The following is a 21,532-nucleotide window of genomic DNA, read 5'->3' on the forward strand; positions in this document are numbered from 1 at the left end:
AGAGGTTGTATCTGTTTTGCAGTCCCCAGACAGAAACGTAATTATAGACAAGCTTCTAAATAGAGCCAATCATTTTTACTCTTTCGGCCACAGTCAGCCTTCCATTTCCAATGGACATCATCCCATGCTACAAATAACCTTGGGTTTTGTGGTTTAAACCAACAAAAACAGGCCCATCCCACAGCATATATAGCTAAGAAAAAAGATGCATGGTAAGGACATCGTCACCCACCTCACAGCCTATGGCTCCTTAGCTCAGATGTTCCTTAAGTATAGATGCCCTGACTTTTTGGTGAGGGAGTACTTTCCTGTTTTGAAGCTTTGAGACTTCTAGAAAAGTGAGGTGGCGGGGGGGTGGAAGGAAAGGATAGAGAGGGAAGGTAGATGGAAGTGCATGGTATAAAAGAAAGAACACCGAACTTCTAGTCAGAAAACCTGGGTTCGAACCCTGATTTTGTCACTAACTTGCTGCAAGATGAGTAAACAACTTAACTGAGCATCCATTTTTCCATCCCCAATATACCAAATGCTCTCTAAGGCCCCTTCTAGCCCTGAGATCCCAAGTCCTTGAGCCAAGGGAGGAGGAATCATTGAACCTTGAAGCAAGGGAGGGGCTACCATGCAGAATGTGCTTCCTTCCCTTCCCCAGTTTGGGAATCCCAACTCTGCTTACTGCAGAAAGCAGACTGTGGTGAAGAGGAAGACAAGCCTTGCGGCAATCAGCTTGGAGATACTGCCAGGAGATTTACTTATAAATCCTTATGGACTGCTTTAATATGAGGGGCTAGATAGGTCCTTCTGAGATCATGCAGACCATTCCCTTGCATGTTAGGACTTTTAGGACAGGACAATGCAAACAAGGAAAGGTCCTGTGATTTTTCTCTTAAAGAGCTGCAGAAAAGGCATAGCATAGCCTCATTTTAGCATTTCACAGAAATCTAGAATTAGAATCTTAGTATTGGAAGGGGCTCCAAAGGTCATCTAGTTCATCTCCTACCAGATCTGGGATATAGTAACTGCTTGAAGGCCCGAAGAGATGGAGGATGGGGGAAGAAGAAAGCAATAGGCATTTACAAAGCACTTATTACATTCCAGGCACTGTGCCAACTCTTTACAAATATTAATTTCATTTAATCCTCACAACAACCCTGCAAAGTAGGTGCTGCTATTAGCCCCATTTTATAATTGAGGAAACTGAGGAAAACAGAGGTGAAGTGACTTTCACAGGATCATACAGTGTCTGAGGCTGGATTTGAACTCAGATCTCCTTGACTTCAGCCCCAGTACTCACTGTCCCATCTACCTGTCTCAGTGTTAGGTAACTCACTTACTCCTAGTACAGCCCATTTTGTTTTTAAAGAGCATTCATTGTTATAAAGCTTTTCTTCAGTTGCACAGAAACTTGCTTCCCTATATCTCCCATTCATCATTTCTAGTTCTGCCCTTTGGGACCAAGTGAAACAATTTTAATTCCCTCTTCCAGTGTGTGACCACCCTTCAAACATATGAAGGCAATCATCATGTCTCCCTTATGTCTTTGCTTCTTTCCATTGATGTTGCCTAAATTCCTCCTATTATAATTTTAATTATACTTTGGCTGATGCTTCTCACTCTCCTGGTCATCAAAATGTCCAAATTGCCGGGACTAATTGAGATTACAGAGAATGTTAGAATTTCTACCCCCAGCTCCAAGGCCAATGAATGATATGGGGAAGGATGGTAGGGCAGTTGTACTCAGCACGATACCCACCTGGGGGTCCTTGAGGCGAAACAAGTCTGGTTTTAGGTAATACATGATCCCTTCATAGGCCCCAGGAAGGGTGACCCCTCGAACCAGCAAAATGATCAGCATCAGGTAGGGGAATGTAGCTGTGAAATAAACCACCTGGAGAGGAAGGAGGAAATGATCATTCACTGATCTGGGTCGCAGGTTCATGGAATTCTAGAGCTGGTCTTGTCTTTTCTGGGGCCATTTTGTTCACTGAAGGTCAGGAGTATGCTGGAGCCAGCCCAAACTAACACAAGGTAGCTGATTATTAAATTTTTGTTATGAGCCTCAGAAATTGGCAAACACAAAAATACTTATAGCAGTTCTTTTGTGGGATACCCATCAGCCAGGGAACAAGTTGTGGAATATGATTGTGATAGAATGCTATTGTGCTATAATAATGAACTGATGCAAAGTGAAGTGAGCAGAATCAGAACATTGTACATGGTGACAACAATATTGTATGATAACCAACTGTGAATGACTTAGCTATTGTAATCAATACAATGATCCAAGACAATTCCTAAGAACTTATGAAAAATGCTATCTACCTCCAGAAAAAGAAGTGATGGAGTCTAAATGCAAATTCAAGTATACTTTTTACTTTTTTTATTTTTCTTGTTTTTTTAAAAATCTGTGTTTTCTTTTGCAACACAAGTAATATGAAAATATGTTTTGCATAACTGCACATGCATAACCCATATCAAATTACTTGCATTCTTAAGTGGGGGAGAGAGGAAGAGAATTTGGAACTCAAAATTTTTTGAAAAACGAATGTTTAAAAATTTTGTTTACATGTAATTGAGAAATATTTAATGAAATTAAATATATTGGGGGGAAGAAATTGGCAAACACTACAAATGATCATTTTGTTGATTGTCTAAATTTAAGAAAGTGATGGAGAAAACATTAAGGTAAATTAAACTCAAATGCATATCATAAGCACTTTCCTCCCCTGGAAAGCCAGTTGTTAAACACTAAGCAAACACACCCTTGCCTAAAGTGCTAAAAGGAGCACTGGACTTAGATTCGGGAGAGCTGGATTTAAGTTTTAGCTCTATCACTTAGTGGTGTGACCTTAGATATATCACTTCTCACTGGGCCTCAGTTTTCTCATCTGTAAATTAGAAATAATGCTTGCACTATCTCACAACAGGTTATATCCTCGGCAAACCACAGAATACTGTAGAAGTGTGAGTTGTTATTACTGTATGGCCATAACCACGTGGTTGATGGTCCATGATAACTAAGATGGGGCAAATGGGGCTTTGTCCCTTTTAGAGAATGGTTCACTGATAACACATAGTGATGGTACTTCTTCAGCAGCATAAGAACAATGGAATTTAGCACCTAAGTTAGCAAGAATAATTCAGCAGATTGAGCAAAAATTCAGCAAAATAAGAAGCTGCCCCATGGATCTCTTCCTCCTCCCCATATCCTGCAATTTAGCACCACCCTGTTCCTGCCTCCCTACCCCTGGCAGAGGCCTCCCTAGTAATGGACTCACAGTATCCCAGGGCCTCTCAATTTGCCTTAAAAAGGGAATTTAAAGGCACATTTCTACAGAACTCAAAAAAGTTTTCAATGAATGTTTTTGTTTTTTGTTTTTCGTTTTTTTTAGTGAGGCAATTGGGGTTAAGTGACTTGCCCAAGGTCACACAGCTAGCAAGTGTTAAGTGTCCGAGGCCGGATTTGAACTCAGGTACTCCTGAATCCAGGGCCGGCGCTCTATCCATTGTGCCATCTAGCTGCCCCAGTTTTCAATGAATGTTAAAAAAATAATAAATTTTGTTTTTTAAAGGCATATTTCATATGCCTGTATGGGAGAAGAAAATTTTGTGAAGTTTGGCCTGGGTGCTAGTTACAGTCCTGTGAATGCTTAAATGAATCATCATGGAAACAGAGACAAATCTGGCCCATCCTCTGTCCATTTGTGGTCCTCCTGCCAACTTCATCTGTGAATGCTCTTAGAAAGATGTGGCTCATTTAGGTCTCATGTCAAGGCTTCTATGAACTCATTTCATCCTTAGTGCTTTTTTAATATTTTACAAGGCAATCATGCTTATAATCTTCCACTATTGTCCTCTGTAGATTTTCACAAATGAATTCTTTTGGTTGTTTTTTGTTGTTGTTTTTTAAAATAGTATTTTTATTTTATTTTTTCCAACTACATGTAAACATTTTCAACATCCATTTTTGTAAGATTTTGAGTTCTAAATTTTTCTCCCTCCCTTCCTTCACTCCTCCCAAAGCCAGCAAGCAATCTGATATAAATTATACATTACAATCAACTTAAACATACACACATGAATTTTTATTCTACGTTGGTGTTGGCTTTGTTTGCCATGGCTCCCTCTGCTTGGAACCTGGGGACAGGGGTGGGGAGCCATCAAGTGTCCAGACTCTTTCTGTCTCCTTCTTATCCTTATCAATCTTTTGCTGGGAGTGTTGATAATCAAGGTCAGTATATTTGTGTTTCTTTCATTTTGTACTTCTAGCATTGATGGCTTCTTCTTTTTTTTTTTTTTTAGTGAGGCAATTGGGGTTAAGTGACTTGCCCAGGGTAACACAGCTAGTAAGTGTTAAGTGTCTGAGGCCAGATTTGAACTCAGGTCCTCCTGACCCCAGGGCCGGTGCTCTATCCACTGCGCCACCTAACTGTCCCCTGATGGCTTCTTGGAATAGATCAAGCTGAAATTTCTGGAGTTAGATTCATTTTCTCATCATTATTCTTTATTCTAATTTCATGCTAATTTTTACATATTCATTTCTATTTCATTTCATCACAGAGTCAGAGATAACAAAGCCAGAAGGGACCTTAGATGACATTTAGTCCAAACCCTTATTTTACAGAGGAGGAAACGGAAGCCCAGGAGCTCACATGATCTGCCCATGATCCCACAGCTAGGAAGCACAGTGGATAAAGTACTGGGTTTAGAATTGGGGAATCCTGAGTTCAAATCCAGCTTCTGATTCTTACTAAGTGTATGACCTAGGGCAAGTCAATTAACTTGTTTGCCTCGGTTTCTTTGACTCTAAAATGAGGATAATAGTACCTGTCTCAAATAGTTCTTATGAGAATCTAATGATATAATGCTTATAAAGTGCTTAGCACAATGCTTGACACATAATAGGCGCTGTATATATGCTAGCTATGATTGGTAATAGTAAATATCAGAGGTAAGATTTGAACCCAGGTCCTATGACTCTAAAGCCAAAGCTCTTTCTACTGTACCATGTTTCCTTAATTGGAAAGAATTGGACATGACTGAAAAATAACTGAACAAGTCGAGGGAATGTTCACACTGATGAGATCACAGATCTCATACTCAATGGAATGTTGAAAAAGTAATCACAGTATAAGAGCTGGATGAGACCTGAGAAATTACATTGTCCAGCCCTTTCAGTTTGCTGCTGCTGTTCAGTTGTTCTTCAGTCATGTCAGACTCTTCATGACCCCATTTCAGGTTTTCTTGGCAAAGATGCTGGAGTGGTTTGCCATTTCCTTCTCCAGCTCATTTTGCAGATGAGGAAACCGAAGCAAACAGGGTTAAGTGACTTGCCCAGGGTCACACAGCCAGTAAGTGTCTGAGGCTAAATTTGGACTCAGAAAGATGAGTCTTCCTGCCTCCAGGCCCCATGTTCTATCCACTATGCCAATGAGTGCCCCTTTTACTTTACACATGAGAAAATCTTGGTTTCAAGCCTAACTCTGCAGCTAGATGGTATAAGTGGATAAAATGATGGACCTGGAGACAAGAGGATCTGAGTTTAAAGGCAACCTCACTGATTGGACAGTTCATTTAACCTCTGTCTGTTTTAGTCTCATCATCTGTGAAACAGGGATAATAATAACACCCGCCTCCCAGGGGTGTTGGGAGAATCCAGTGAGATAATATTTGTAAAGTGCTTTGTGAACCTTAAAGCACCAGATAAATGCTCCTTATTGTTATTGTTACTGTTATCTGACTTTATGCAAGCCACCACCTCCATGTGTCTGTAAGTGGAAGGAATCAGGCTATCAAGGATTCTTAACCTGAGATCCACAGAGCATCCATGAACTTGGACAGGGAAAAATACATCTTTATTTTCACTGATGTCTAATTGAAGTTTGACGTTTTCTTCGAATATGAATTTTTTTTTAATTCTAAGAATCCATGACACATGCTTAGACCTCTCCCCCCCCCCCGGCCCCATACACATTCATCCAATATCTGCTCTCTCCATGCTGGACCACACAGACAGTATGGTATAATCAGAAGCACCATCTGTCAGATCTATGACACAGGGCCCATGATACAAAAAAAAATGTTAAGTACTCTTGGGCTAGATGTTCTCTAAGGTCCCTTCCAGCTTGAATTTTCATGAAGCTGAGGTGCTGACAAGCTTGTTCAGTCTCCCTTAGCCCCAAGAAGTCAGCCCAGAATCTGAACCTAGATCGTCTGACTTAATTCCAGCGCTCTATCACCACAGATACATTATGACTCCCCTACTACTCTCATCTCCAGGGAGACCCATCCTCTGCAGGTAAAATTCATGCTAAAATATCTTAAAGGCATCTGGACAGCAGCTGGGGAGATAGGGGATTGTCCGTGCCTCTCACACATTTCAGTGGATTCTGTGGCTGCCAAGGCAGGATTCTGGGGGTTGGGAGACAGAGGGAATCTCCATTACCAAACTCTTCAATGCATGCTTTTTAAACTCCAATATTAGCCCTCTTTCTAGCTCAGCTGCTCCCAAGATGCCCCTGATTAATCTGGGACTTTCCCAGACACAGATCGGGCATTTGCCCAGTGAGCTGTGAGGGAATTTTCACTTTCTGTACTTTTCCAGGGCTGGCAGGGAGGCAGCATTGGTGGGCTGAGCCACTGGAAGCTGCCTAGTGGTCTGTCACCCCCATGGGGGTGCACCCCCTCCCTAATTCAGGGTTCTGGAAACACAGAAGGTATGGGGGAGGGAGCAGCTGTTTTTCCCACTTCATTGGATCATCACATCAACCCTGAAAGGTAGGTCTAGTATTATCTACATTTTACAGTTAAAGAAACTGAGGTAAACGGGTTAATGGACTTGCCCTAGGTCACACAGCTAGTAAGAGTCTGAGGCTGAATTTGAACTCAGGACTTCCTAACTCCAGGCCCATAGGAGTAAGGAGACCCAGGACCTAAAGTAACTCTCACTCCTCCCCCAACTCTTTGTCTTATGATGGGGAGAAAGACAAAGACATAGGGGAGGGTGCTTGTGAAAAGTCCTAGTTTCTTCCTGGAAGGACTTACATAAACTGATGCTGACTGAGCAGAACCAGGAGAACATTGTACACAGTAACAGCAACATAGTGGGATGAACAATGGTGATAGAGATGGCTCTTCTCAGCAGTGCAATAATCCAAAACAATTTCAAAGAACTCATGATAGAAAATGTTCTCAACGTCCAGAAAAAAGAACTGTCAATTATGAATGCAGATTGAACCATACTGTTTCTACTTTTTGGACTGTTTTTTTTTCCTTTTTTGAGGTTTTTCCCTTGTGCTCTGATTCTTCCTTCACAAGACGACTAATGTAGAAATATGTTTAATGTGATTGTACATATACAACCTATATCAGACTGTTTTCCATCTCGGGGAGGAGGGAAGGAAAGGAGGGTGGGAGAACAATTTGGAACTAAAAATCCTGTGCTGAAAACTATCCTTACATGTAACTGGAAAATAATAAAATACTTTTTTTAAGAAAAAAAAAGTCCTAGTTTCTTGTTGCCATTTGTATTTTGCATAAGGAGTTAATGTGCTGCTGTTTCTTCATCCTGTGCCTTGTTTAGTCTAAACTATGAAGAAAACCTCTGGGAAGGACTTCACTTTCTGTGGGCATCTCCCCTCTCGTTTACATTCTAGAGTTGCCAAAGGAGATCCTTTTTAATGTCCTGCTGATGTGAGGAGAGGGAGTGAACGGTGTCAGGGAGGAAGGAGCAGAGAACAGGGTTCTTACCTTCCCTGTCGTCTTAATCCCCTTCCAGATGCAGAAATAGCATATGATCCAGGCAAGCAGGAGGCACAAGGCCAGCTCCCAGCGCAAGGCCCCTATGTCATGGATGCCTGTGCTGATGCCCAGGACCCGATTCCTAACAGTCATGAGAAAAAAAATGGGAGAGATAAGAGTGCCCGCTGGACTCTGGCTACCTGACCTCTGATTTGGCAGACCCCACAGTTCTTGTAGTCTACCACCCTCCCACAGCCATTCTGGCCATTAAGGACCTAAGACATCCTCCAATCCAGTCACCTCATTTGATGGATAAGAACACCAATTAGTGATTCACACCCAAAGTCACCCAGTGAGTTAATATCAGAGACCCAAGTCTCTTAAACTCTTATCTGGTGCTTCTGATTATATCATATTGCCTGTGTGGCCTAGAGAGGAAGAAGTGGATTGTGTGTGAATGTGTATGGGGCAGAGGAGGAGGGGGTAAAGGGGTGTAAACATGTGTCAGGAAGAAGGCACAAGAATCCTGCCCCCCTTTTCCTGTTTCCTCTCCCAGGCCTCAGATATCTGGATTCATTTCCCTGACATGAGAAGGGAAGGGCCCAACTACCTACTCCCAGAACTCGATGACTGGTGAGGTGCTATTCTCAGATGCCTCTGGGCTACTTGAGCCTGAACAATTCAGAAAATCCACACAGTGTTCTGCAAAAGACAAAAATTATTAAATGATATAATTGTGTGATTATAGAGTCAAACCTAGAAAAGATCTTAGAGATGAGCTAGTCTAACCCCATTTTTTTGGAAGGGAAAACTGAGGCCCAGAGAGAAGAAATCTTTTTTGTCAGAGTTCTCTGTTAGCTATGGATGAGATGGGGCAAATATTTCCTCCTGCCTCTCATTATTGCTCTAGCACCTTTGAACCCCCAGTCACATCATTCCCCAACAGAAATCAGGCCAGGACCAACCACCAAGCCCACTGTTTCCTAAAGTATCTAGCCATTGGCTCCCTAGATTATGTCTAAGGAGTCTGTTTTCCTTCTCCTGTCATCTGCCTCGGGCCTATCCTTAGTGAACCTCTTGGTTCCTTATTGTCATTAAGTATTTGAAGGTCTTTTGTGTGGAAAATGGTTTATACTCATTCAGCCTGACTCCAGAAGGCAGAGCTAGAAGCAATGGGTCAAGTTAGGCTTAGTTGAGGTGAGGAGGGAGAAAAGGAGGTAGAATAAACAAACTCCTTAACTAACCATTAGAGCTATCCAAAGACGGAATAGGTGGCCTTAGGAGACAAAGATCCACAGGAAGCGGTTGGATAACCTCTTGTTGGGGATGTTATATAGGGGATTCTCGTTCGGTTAGAATTTGGACAGGATGACCTCTGTGGTCCCCCTTCCAACACTGTGATTTGATGGCCACTTACTTCTCCAACCCATTGACATAATTCATAATTCTAGTCTGGTCTTCTAATGTGTCTCCCCACTCCCTTAGCTTCTTAAACCTCAGCAAACTTGATCCTCCTACACTGGGTGAGGAAGGTAAGGCTCACCAACTACATTTTACAGATGATAGGAATGAGGCTCAGTAACACCAAATAATAGGGAGTAGGTCGACAGAACCAGAACCAGAACACAGTTCTTCTGGCTCCAGGTTTAATATCCTCTCTACCGTGCTATGTCATTCTCCTGGTGTCTCAAATGACTAACAGGAACCCAACTCTGGTACCCTAGATTCCCTAAGACAGTGCTACATTTGTGACCCAGAGGCCCAGTCCCAAGGGAGACAACCTTCTCAAATGTGGCCTAAGGCATACCTGTGTTCCAGAAATTGTTACAAGTCGTCCAGGGCAGCTGTGAAGTGAAGGAGCTGAACAGGTAGAAGAAGGCCCAGGCAAGAATAATGATGTAGTAAACATTCAGGAAGGCCTCAATGACAACAGAAGCAACACCAATACCTGCCAGAATCAGGCAAGAGAGGGTAAACACCACAGAGAGATGCCCATCATGGTCAGAAAATACATAAACACCATCTCCCCTCTGTGTATGGCAGTCAAAACCAGATAGATGCAATATTAGCAACTCCCATTTCTATATAACAGTTTACCCAGCACTTTATGCAAAAATATTATCTGTATTTTTTTAAAAAGAAGAGGAAACTGAGGCTCAGAAATGGGAATTAACTTAGGGGGAGAGTGCCATGGTGTCAAACCTAGGTCTCCTGAATTTAAAACCAATGTTCTTTCTATTACACCACATAGCTTGTCGTGGCTCATATCCTCAAATAACTAAATAACTTTACATACTGCAGGTGTCTGTAGGGACACAAAAAAATAACTATAATAATTGTAAGTATATTGTATTTTGCATACATTAACTCCTCACAAAATGCTTTGCCAAATTAACTCCTTGAGTCTCACAGTTCTATGAAAGTAGATATTACTCATCGTATACCTGTCTTACAGATGAGAAAATTTGGTTCAGAGAGGCAGTAAGGGTTGGAGGCAGAATTCAAAATCAAGTCTTCCTGAATGCAAGTCTAGCATTCTATCCACTATCACATGCTGACAATCTCCAAATGACAATATTAACAAATACACAAGTAGATCGTGTCAGTATTAGAATTATATTTGTTTCAACCTATGTTTAATTTTAGGATATAAAGTGCTTCCTTGGTTCCATAGTAGCATCAAAGCATAAAGCAAAGATCATTGCTCTCATAGAGGACGGTGAAGAAGCCTCAAGTGTAGGCGAGATAGCGATCCACTCCCTTACCTTGGACAGCTCTCCTGACTATAACTCATCTGGAAAACCCAAACGTTTCAGAGCTCTCTGCATGTGCTTCCTGACAACTTTAATTTTGGTGTCGGGAGCGAACATCAACTCCAGAGATTGTTTAATGTTCAGTGTTCCACAATAGCAAGAGTAAACATGTGCTTGAGAGGTCATCTCATTTTCAATTCCCTGACTATCTTTTCCAATTAACCTGAATTCCCTCTACTTCAAGAAAAAAGACTTTTCTTGAATTTTGCTTTAAACTGGACCTCTGATCCTCTGGTGAAGCTGCAGCCTGTTGCTAAAGACAAGATGGAAGTAACATTTACATGCAGAGGGTCCAGGTGAGCTTTGAGCCAAGATATTCTTCAAGTGAAGTGAAGTGAAGTGGGATAAGAGAGAAGTGAGGGAAATTGGGATCATGGGGAAAGAGGGCTGGGTCCATGGGGAAGGTAATGTATCCCAGGCTAAAAAAGATTTTCAGTACACACGTATACACATGCACATATAGACAAACATCTTTTCATCCTCTCAGACACATGCTCACCATGAGGAACATCCTGTCCTGAGGCATTCAGAACCTGACCAAACAAAGAGATGTGGAAAGAGAGCAGAAGTGGGTGGAGGAGGGAAATAGGTGTGAGCAAAGCACTGAGCTTCTGTGTGTATCCATGGGTGTGTGCCTCTGCACCCTCACTATGGACATTGGTGCTCCTTGGCAGGATGTCAACCCCATAAACAGCGCTTGAGAGGAAAGTATTCACTTGGGTTTTTCCTCCCTTCATTAGGAGAGAGGGAGGAAAGGAACAGACTAAGTTTTTCAGGGATACTGAAGATGTTTGTGTGGAGGGATGAGGATGGGAGGTGCATCTGTATCTTTGAGTAACTTGAGAAGCAAAAAAGTATATCATCCCTTCTCCCTCTCTAGTCTTCAATCTTTCCCTATTAGTTCCTTCCTTCCCGGATGCTTACAGACATGCTCAAGTAATTTTTGTTGTTGTTGAGTCATTTCAGTCATATCTTATTCTCTGTGACCCCATTTGGGATTTTCTTGGCAAAGGTATTGGTTTGCCATTTCCTTCTATGGCTCATTTTACAGGTGAGGAAACTGAGGCAAACAGGGTCAAGTGACTTGCCCAGGGTCACATAGCTAGTAAATGTCTGAGTCCATATTTGAACTCAGGCCCTCCTGACTCCAGGGCTGGCATTCTATCCACTGTACCACCTAACTGCCCTTCCTCCTTACTTAAGAAGTCTTTATTTGATCCTACCATCCCAGCTAGTTTTTGTCCTTTATCTCTGTTCTTTTTCTCAGCTGAACTTCTTGAGGAAAAAAGAGGCCTTCTATACATGGTGGTTCCTCTTCTTCTCTTCTCACTCTCTTCTATAATTTCTACAAGACCATAGACATTTTAGAAGCAGCTAGGGGTGCTGGATCTGGAGTTAAGAAGATCTGGGTTCAAATCTGGCCTAGCTGTATGACCTTGGGCAAGCCTTTTAACATCTGTCTGCCTCAATTTCCTCCTCTGTTAACTGGATAACAATAGTACCTACCTCCTAAGGTTGCTGAGAGTCAGAAAGACCTGTCATTTAAAACTGAACTAAGACTTTTGGAACACCTGTGTTGTCTTCTTCCCCATTAGAATGTGAGCTCCTTGAAAGCAGAGACTGTCTTACATTTCTAGCTCTATCCCCAATGCTTTGCACACAGTGGGCCTTCATAAATGCTTTTTCATTTATTCAATAGAGAATATAATTTTCTGCCACTAAAGATATTTGCATTTATGAAAAGTCATGAAAATGCCTCTTTGTTCCATTTTGTGTGTCATGGAGACAGTGTGCTATGGGAGAAAGAAGATTTGGGCTCCAAGTCGAGCTTTGCAACTGAATACCCAGGCAACCTGGGCTGATCACTAAAACTCTCTAGGCCTACTTGAAAAATACTCTAGCAGCTCTTTTTGTGGTGGCTAAGAATTGCAAATCAAAGGAATGCCCATCCATTGGGGAATGGCTAAACAAACTGTGGTATAGGATGGTGATGGAATATTATTGTGCTATAAGAAATGACAAGCAGGATGATTTCAGAAAGGCCTGGAAAGACTTGTATGAACTGATGTGTAGTGAAGGGAGTGGAACCAAGAGAACATTGTGCACAGAGACAGCAATATTGTTTGATGAAGAACTATGAATGACAACTATTCTCAGCAATACAGTGATTCAAGACAATCCCAAAGGACTAATGATGAAGCATACTATCCACCTCCAAGGAAAGAACTGATATTGACTGAACACAGACTGAAGCATGCTATTTTTCACTTTCTTTCATTTTTTCTTTTATTCAAGTTTTCTTGTACAAAATGACTAATATGGAAATGTTTTACATAATTGTACATGTATAACCCATATCTGATTGTTTCCCACCTCAGGGAAGGGGCAGGAGAGGGAGGGAAAGAGGGATTAAAAAATGGAACCCAAAACTATAAATAAAAATGTTTATTACAAAGAAAAAGAAAAATACTCTAGAGTTACTTTCTAACTCTAAATACTGTTGGGATTTATATTGCACCCTGTACATCTGCCTATCTTACATACCCTTAATCCAAACTCTCATTGTCTCTACAGTGGGTATGTAAAGGCTGGGAGAGCAGGGTTGGAATATCCCACAAGACAATGTGGCATAGATCCCAAGAAGTACCACCTGGAGAAAGCCCCTTTACACTCTGAAAGAATAAAGGCCCCCAAAAAGAAAGGAGACAATGCATCTCTCCTTTCTTTTCAGAGATGGGGAATTATGGATGTGTGTATACACATATATACATTTATGCACATATGTGAATATATGGATTGTGTACCTATATGTGTATATATTATATACATTATATGTATATAATGTATAACATATATATGTACATATATATAATCAGGCTTCTTGGATGCATTGGTTTGTTTTGCTGAATTATTCTTTCTCCTTTCTTTTTATTCTTTGTTACAAAAAAGAAGAGATATATTTGGAAATGCAACTGATGTAAAAACAAATTATATCAATAATTTGTTGGTTTTTTAAAATGAAAGTCCACCCACTCTTCAGCCAGACAGTATAAGGAAGGGAATATGGCCGGATTTCTTGCAGACTTCTTTAATTGGCCCATCATGGCCTGAGGGAGACATTTAGGTCGAGTGTGAGAAGAGAGGGACCACAGCTAAGTGTACAGTAAATCCATCCTGTCATGTACAGAGGCAGTGCGCAGGGGGATAGGAGGAGCAAAGAGAGTGGGAACACCTATGAAAAGTGAGCAAAGAAGACAGACCAAAGAAGAGAGGAGAGGAAGGGTAATGAGGGAGCAGGAAAGGCTGGTACTCACCTTCAAAGAGGGGACAGATCTTTTTCCAGGCTGTAATGCTGCCCTGACTGGTATACTGACCCAGCGCTGTCTCCAAGAAGAAAACCGGGATGCCGCAGGTGAAGAAGAAGATGGAGTAAGGGATAAAGAAGGCACCTGTGGAAGGAGAAAAGAGCCCAGAGCTCAGGCAACACCTTTATAGTTTTCTTTCTCACCCTTTCTCCTTCCCCCATCTCTTCCTCTCTTGCATATGAACACTCTCCCACCATCCCATGTTATTCCCTTGCCCCTCTGCTCTTCCCCCTCCACATATACCACCAACCCTGTCCCATACTGATCATCTGGACAGAGATCCCCTTGGAGAGGACTTTCTGCATTTGGAAAATAATCCTGGAGTATCATGGGACTTCAAGCAGGTATGGAATTTGGTACATGCCTATAGACCCAAGCCATCAATCAATTGACTTAAGGCTAGGCCTATAGAAACTCCAGGCAAGTATTAATCAATATATTGACAAGCATTTATTAATCACTTACTGTGTGCCAGGCAGTGGAGATACAAAGACAAAAGTAAGAGTCCCTGACCTCAAGGAGCTTACAATCTACTGATGCAATTATAAAAAGGGGTCTACAAAATTGATCCAAGACAATCTGTCGGGGAGACTACTGCCTTGCAGCTGGGGGAGAGGGAAGATGGGGAAAGGCTTCCTGTGGATATAACACTTGAGTTGAGCCTTAACTAAACATAAGGAGGGAGTAAATTTCAAGGATGGACAGCCAGTGTAAGTCACAGACACGTAAGATGGATTGAGAACAGGACCTCCCCCCCCCCCACATCTGAGCACCAGAATTGGTTTATACAAGGTCCTAACTCCCCTTAGACCACTGCTTTTGTTTCCTGTATAGACAAGATGAATTATTCTTTCGTCAGCACAATGCTAACAAAACCACCAGAGGAAATTTGAGGAAATTTAAATGATTTTGAGGTAAGATGGTTTGCAAGGCCCAAGGCCCAAGGTCTTTATCTTCGCTCCCACCCTTCCCCCACCCCAAGGCAATTGACCAGTTGTCTCATTCCCTGCAAGGTAATCTACTTTTAAAGAACAGCAAGGACCTGAGATTCTGGAGATGGGCATTTAGGGTGGGGTTTGAATTGTAGAGATTTGCCTACACAGATATTTGGAGGTAGGATAGACAACTATGGCTGTCCAACTAACCTTGGACAGACTATGGAACATAAGTTGAGAGCCACCCTCCAGTTGGGAGAGGGTTTTGTGTAGGCAGGAGTGTATAAGGGAAGGGAGCATAGTGAGTGACATTTTACCCCCTCTTCCTCTCCCTTTCCCTCCCCATCATCTTTTTTTTTTTTTTTGGTGAGGCAATTGGGGTTAAGTGACCCGCCTAGGGTCACACAGCTAATAAGTGTCAAGGGTCTGAGGCCGGATTTGAACTCAGGTCCTTCTGAATCCAGGGCCGGTGCTCTATCCACTGCGCCACCTAGCTGCCCCCCTCCCCATCATCTTATGCACTGTAATTCTGTTCTCTCCCTAACCCCCTCTTACTTCTCATCCACCTCACCCCCAAATCATAACAACCCACCAAGTTCCCTCTGGTAGAATAGCCAACACTGTCACTCCCTGCTTGTTCCCACTCTGCCCCTGTTGCCTTTGGGCATGGACCACAGTGGGCTTTCAGGCATGGTTTGTTGAAGGTAAAGTAACTTGGAACACACACATGGATCTAGTTAGATTAAGGAACTTCAACCCCAAGAGTGGGAAGTTCTCCCACCACAGTAAATCAAAAACTTGTCTAGGACTTACACAGCAGATTAATACTAGGGAGTTTATCAGGGACACACAGAGGAAATGTCAGAAGTGGGTTTGAACCCAGGTCTTTCTGAGAATATCCATTAAATCACGATTCCTCTTGAGACACAAAACCCTCTTCCTCACTGTAAATGCCTGTCCTAGGCCCTCTTCTCTTCTTCCTTCACATATTGGTAACCTCATCAACCACCATGGATTTAATTATCATCACTATACAAGTGATATCAAGCCCCAGTCTTTTCCCTGACCTCCAGTCTCACATCATCAATTGTCTGTGGAACATTTCAAACCAGACACACCTTAAACCCATTAGGTCCCAAACTTAACTCATTATCCTCAGGGACACCCCCCCCCCGCCCCCGCCAAGTTCTCCTCTCTTTCCAAATTCTGTCAGAGGCACTGCCATCTTTCTAATCTTTCATGTTTATAACCCAGGTATTTTCCTGGATTTCTTATTCTCCCTCTCCCCACTTATTCAATCAGTTGCTGAATCTTGCTGTTTTCTTCCCTTACCATATTTCGCATCTAACCCCAGGCTCTCTCATCACCTCTTCCTGACTCTTGCAACTGTCTCTTAATTGGTTTCTCTGCCTTAAGTCTCTCTGCACTTTCCAGTCTATCCAAACCACTGCTACCAAAGTCCTTTCCCTTAAGCACAGATATGAGCATGTGATTCCTCTACTCAACCATCTTCAGGAGCTTCTCATTGCCTCTAGGATAAAATAGAAATTTCTGTCGGGCTTTTAAGGCCCTTGGCAATCTGGCCACAACCTATCTCTCCAGCCTCAGTGGACATTAATCTTTCTTCTCTGCTCTATGACACAGTCAAATGGACTTTCTCTCTATTCCTCAGGCATGCCATCTCCCATCTCTGTGCCTTTGCAATGGTTACCCCACATGCCTGGAATGCACTCCTTCCTTGGCTCTGTCTCAGGGTCCCTCTCATCCCTCAGGTGTCATCCTTTCCATCAAGTGTTTCCTCCTCCCGCAATGTATACATTTACATTTGTTAACTTTTTATTTTTAGGGCATAGTCTTATTATATATGAACCTATCTCCTCCAATCAAATATAAGCTCCTTATGGGAAGGGATTATTTCATACTGTGTACTTGTATCCCCAGTGCCCAACACGGTGCCTAGCACTTAATAAATCCTTGCCGATTGGCTCACCGATTGATTTCTTCTATCAAACACTCTTCACTACAACACTGACACCCCGGACAGCCAGAAGCTCTCTCTTCCTTTTCCTTTCCCTCTTCCCCATTCTTCTTCCCTTACTACCCCGCCCCCCACCCCCCCAAAAAAGAAACCTGAGAAAAGTGAAACATAGGTGCAGTTATGGTATAGTGCAGGAGTCTGAAAGAGTTGAGAGACCCTGGTTACTATATAGCATTAAGCAAGTCATTTCTTTTGTCTGGGTCTGTTTCCTTACCTTTTCTATAGGGGAGGGTCCTAGGTGAGCTCAGGAGGCTTAGAGCTTGAAAGGGACCTAAGACATTATCTAGTCCAGTCCTCTTCTAACAGATGAACAAACCAAGGGCTGTCAAGTGATTTGCCTAATAGAACATGGGTAGTAAGTAACAGGGGCAGTTGGGTGGCACAGTGGATAGAGTGCCAGGCCTAGAGTCAGGAAGACTTCCTGAGTTCAAATCTGACCTCAGCTTTAAAAACAAATGTTGAAAATTGTTCTTACAACAATTACCAAACACTTCACGCAAATCAAATCAGATCTAAATAATTGGAAAGATATCAATTGCTCATGGATAGGCAGAGCTAATATAATAAAAATGACAATTCTACCTAAATTAATGTATTTATTCCTTGCCATACCAATCAGACTACCTAAAAATTATTTTATAGAGCTAGAAAAAATAATAACAAAATTCATCTGGAAAAACAAAAGGTCAAGAATATCAAGGGAAATAATGAAAAAAATGCACAGGAAGGGGGGTTAGCTGGACCAAATCTGGAGCTCTACTATAAAGCAGCAGTCATCAAAACTATCTGGTACTGGCTAAGAAATAGAGTGGAGGATCAATGGAACAGTCTAGGAAGAGGAGACACAGTAGTAAATGACATTAGTAATGCACTGTTTGATAAACCCAAAGACCCCAACTTCTGGGATACGAATTCTGTATTTGACAAAAATTGCTGGGAAAACTAGAAGATAGTATGGCAGAAATTAGGCATTGACCAACATCTGACAACTTATACTAAAATATGGGTACATGATTTAGACATAAGAGGTGATACCATAGACATAAGAGGTGATACCATCTTTGGAAAGGAGAGCAGTTTATGACCAAACAAGAGATAGAGAATATTATTATGAAATGCAAAATGGATGACTTTGATTACATTAAATTTAAAAGATTTTGTACAAACAGAAGCAATGAATCCAAAATTAGAAGGGCTGCAGAAAGCTGGGAAACAATTTTTATGGCCAGTACTTCTGATAAAGGCCTCATTTCTAAAATATATATCTAAATCAAATTTATAAGACTCCAAATCATTCCCCAATTGAGAAATAGTCAAAGGATATGAACAGGCAGTTTTCTGATGAAGAAATCAAAGCTATCTATTGCCATATGAAAAAATGCTCTAAATCACTATTGGAGAGATGCAAATTAAAACAACTCTAAGGTACCACCTGACACCTATCAAATTGGCTAATATGACAAAAATGGAAAACAATAAATGTAGAAGCTGTGGAAAAATTGGAGCACTAATGCATTGTTGGTGGAGCTGTGAACTGATCCAACCATTCTGGAGAGCAAATTTGGAATTATGCCCAAAGGGCTATAAAGCTGTGCATACCCTTTGACCCAGCAATGCCACTCTTGGGTCTTTTTCCCAAAGAGATCATAAAAAAGGGAAAAGGACCCACATGTACAAAAACATTTATAGCTGCCTTTTTTGTGGTGGCAAGGAATTGGAAATTGAGGGGATGTCCATCAATTGGGGAATGGCTGAACAAGTTGTGGTATATGAATGTAATGGAATTCTATTGTGCTGTAAGAAACGATGAGCAGGTGGAGTTCAGAGAAACCTGGAAGGACTTGCATGAACTGATGATGAGTGAGATGAGCAGAACCAGAAGAACATTATACACAGTATCATCAACATTATGTGTTGATCAACTGTGATAGACTAGATTCTTCTCACCAATCCAACAGAACAAGAATGTTCCAAAGGACTCATGATGGAAAAGGCTCTCCAAATACAGGGGGAAAAAAAGGAAATGTGGAATATAGATGCTGATTGGACCATACTATTTCTTTTGGTTTTGATGCTATTGGTTTTCTGATTTGAGGTTTTTCCTTTGTGCTCTGATCCTTCTCATATGACATGACTAATGAAGAAATAGGTTTAATGGTATCATGTATATATGACCTATGTCAGATTGCCTGATGTCTAGGGGAGGCGGGGAGGGAGGGGAGGGAGGGAGAAAAATTTGAAATTTGAAATTTATATAAACAAATGTTGAAAATTATTTCTACATGTAACTGGAAAATAATAAAATACTTTTATTTTTAAGAAAGTAAAAGAAAATTTTTCTTACATCTAATTCAGGGAAGATAAAATAGTATTTTTTTTTTTAAATCTGACCTCAAACACTTCCTAGCTGTGTGACTCTGGACAAGTCACTTAACCCTGTTTGCCTCAGTTTTCTCATCTGTGAAATGAGCTGGACAAGGAAATGGCAAACCACTCCAGTATAGCTGTCAAGAAAAGTCCAAATGGGGTCACAGAGAGCCATACACAACTGAAATGACTGAACAACAAAAGTAAATAGCAGAGAGATGATTTGAACTTAGGGCCTCTAATTCTGAATACAGATGATCCCTAATGTTCATCTCAGTGTTAAATCAATAGGGTTTTATGAGCTTGTTAATTCAAGAGGATCTCCATCCCCTTCGACCTCTGTTGCCACCTCCTTAACCTCTGTCCCCACTCTCATTTGGTCTTAGTGGAGATGTTCAGCCTAAAGATTCTGTGGGGGTATAATAGCTGGTGTCTGGAAAAGGTTGCCCCTCCCTACCCAGAGGTCTTCAAGACAAAACTGGACCACCTCTTGTTAGGTATGTAATCCTTCTTGGATTGCTTTTGGGCATGGTTTGCTGTTAGGTATGTATTCCTTTTGGGGTTCTTTTAGGGTATGGTTTTCTGATCCAACCCTCAAATTTTCTGTCACCTCCCACCACTGTCTCTACCTCCTAATCTTTGACCCTACTCTGTATCTCCACTTTCACTTTTCTAGAGGCACCCAAAGAGTAAGGTAGGTACAGAGGGTCACTTAGCTGCGAGGGAAGGACAGAGCAGGAGGTAACACCAGGTTTTCAAAGCAGCGTTTCTCATCTACTCCCTGCTCTCGCCCTGCCTACCTCCAAGTGAACTCACCACCTCCGTTTTTATAGCAGAGATATGGGAATCTCCAGACATTGCCCAGGCCAATGATCTCTCCAGCCACTGACAGCACAAACTCCATCTTATTAGTCCACTGGCCACGATCTCCGATCTTTTCCTCCTCTTCCTCCTCTCCTTCGGGGCCCCAGGAAACCATTGGGGGACCATCCTCCTGGATCACCACCTTCCCATCCATTGCACAAGGAGAGTGCTGAGGAAAACAGGAGAGAGGAAGAAGCAACAAAGCCTGGGAGGGGAGAGAAGAGATAAGTTTTAAAACTCCTTGAGAACAGGATCTATGTCATTTCGTCTTTGTTTCTCCAGCACCTAGGATTGTGATTTCCACAAAGAAGTTGCTTACAACTCACTGTGTGACCTTGAGTAAGTCATTTCCCTTCTCTAGGGCCTCAGTTTCCTTATCCATAAGATGAGAGGTTTGGATTAGATTATCTCTAAGTTCCCTTCCAGCATAAACCTTCTGTGATTCTACAATAAATATCTGTTGAGTTTAAGTGAAGCCCTCTGCTCCACCTCTTCCCCACCAGCAGCCTTTGCTCTGTTCCCATCTCAGGAGGTTTTTGTCCCCAGACCCCCAAGCCATCTAGCAATTATTGTCACATTTGACCCTCACTACCCTGGGGGATCAATCAGGTGCCAGCATTGTCCCCATTTCTCAGGAGAAGCTGAGGTCCAAAGAGCAGCTTGCTCATAGTCACACAGCATATTGAGGACAGAGTAAGGGTTAGGAAGCAGGGCTCTCAATTCCCAACCAGGGACTCTGATTTCTGCCACCACCTGCCAGGACTAGCCTTCTCTTGAAGATCTGGGGCTCAGCTGCCTTAATCGGGCCCTTACCTAGGTCCCTGGTTGGGGAGAAGAGCAGATGATTCTGTGGGTGATGGGAGGTCAAAGAGCAGGCATGACAGAGGTGACTGCACCCCTCCACCCCCACCAGCTGCGTGCTCATTCCCATGCCAAGGTTAACGATTTTCACAGGGTAAACAGGGGAGCCATCTGAGCCTGGGCATCTGATTGGGAGAACAGAAGGTGGAGCCCATAGATAAAGCCTGAGGAGAAGCTTGGGGGAAGGGGAGAGGCGAAGAGTTAGGATGGAGCCATCGAAGGATCAGGGAATAGAGGAGTTAAAAAGGATCTGAGGGGTCCTCTAGTCCAACCCTACCTGAGTGGGAATCCCCTCTACAGCATGTCAGACAAATGGTCATCCAGCCTCCACTTGAAGAATTCCACTGTCTTGTGGAAATGGGATTAGACTCGTTTTGTCCTGATGAATCTCAGGAAGAAGGAAGATGGACTTTTGAAGAAATGTCAGGTTCTGTTTCACCCATCCCTCTTCCTTCCCCTGGTCCCCCCACTGTGCTGGAGAAGGGGAAGAAAGGTCAGCAGTAGAGCAGAAGTCTTCACCCAGATGGGTATCCCACTACAATGTTGACTGGC

At 42.3% G+C, this 21,532-nt stretch overlaps 1 protein-coding gene across 5 annotated transcripts in view; it reads right to left on the minus strand.

Annotated features, from left to right (window-relative positions):
- Window positions 1-21,281, minus strand: part of SLC6A12 (solute carrier family 6 member 12) — a 37,277-nt gene extending 15,996 nt beyond the window's left edge. Inside the window, exons 1-7 of one of the 5 annotated variants that reach the window (XM_043966146.1) lie at window positions 21,258-21,281; window positions 20,072-20,324; window positions 13,865-13,999; window positions 9,545-9,685; window positions 8,352-8,439; window positions 7,747-7,879; window positions 1,751-1,885 (exon numbers count right to left, since the gene is read on the minus strand). In XM_043966146.1, coding sequence (XP_043822081.1) covers window positions 1,751-1,885; window positions 7,747-7,879; window positions 8,352-8,439; window positions 9,545-9,685; window positions 13,865-13,999; window positions 20,072-20,273 — 834 coding nt within the window. In that variant the 5' untranslated portion in view covers window positions 20,274-20,324; window positions 21,258-21,281. Of the gene's footprint in view, window positions 1-1,750; window positions 1,886-7,746; window positions 7,880-8,351; window positions 8,440-9,544; window positions 9,686-13,864; window positions 14,000-20,071; window positions 20,325-20,711; window positions 20,756-20,872; window positions 21,025-21,257 lie in introns of those variants that run through there. The other 4 variants (XM_043966142.1, XM_043966143.1, XM_043966144.1 and 1 more) reach the window with 4 other exon arrangements.
- Window positions 21,282-21,532: the final 251 nt, after the last annotated feature.

This window comes from Dromiciops gliroides, chromosome 5 (genome assembly GCF_019393635.1).
Source record: "Dromiciops gliroides isolate mDroGli1 chromosome 5, mDroGli1.pri, whole genome shotgun sequence".
Taxonomy (NCBI): domain Eukaryota; kingdom Metazoa; phylum Chordata; class Mammalia; order Microbiotheria; family Microbiotheriidae; genus Dromiciops; species Dromiciops gliroides.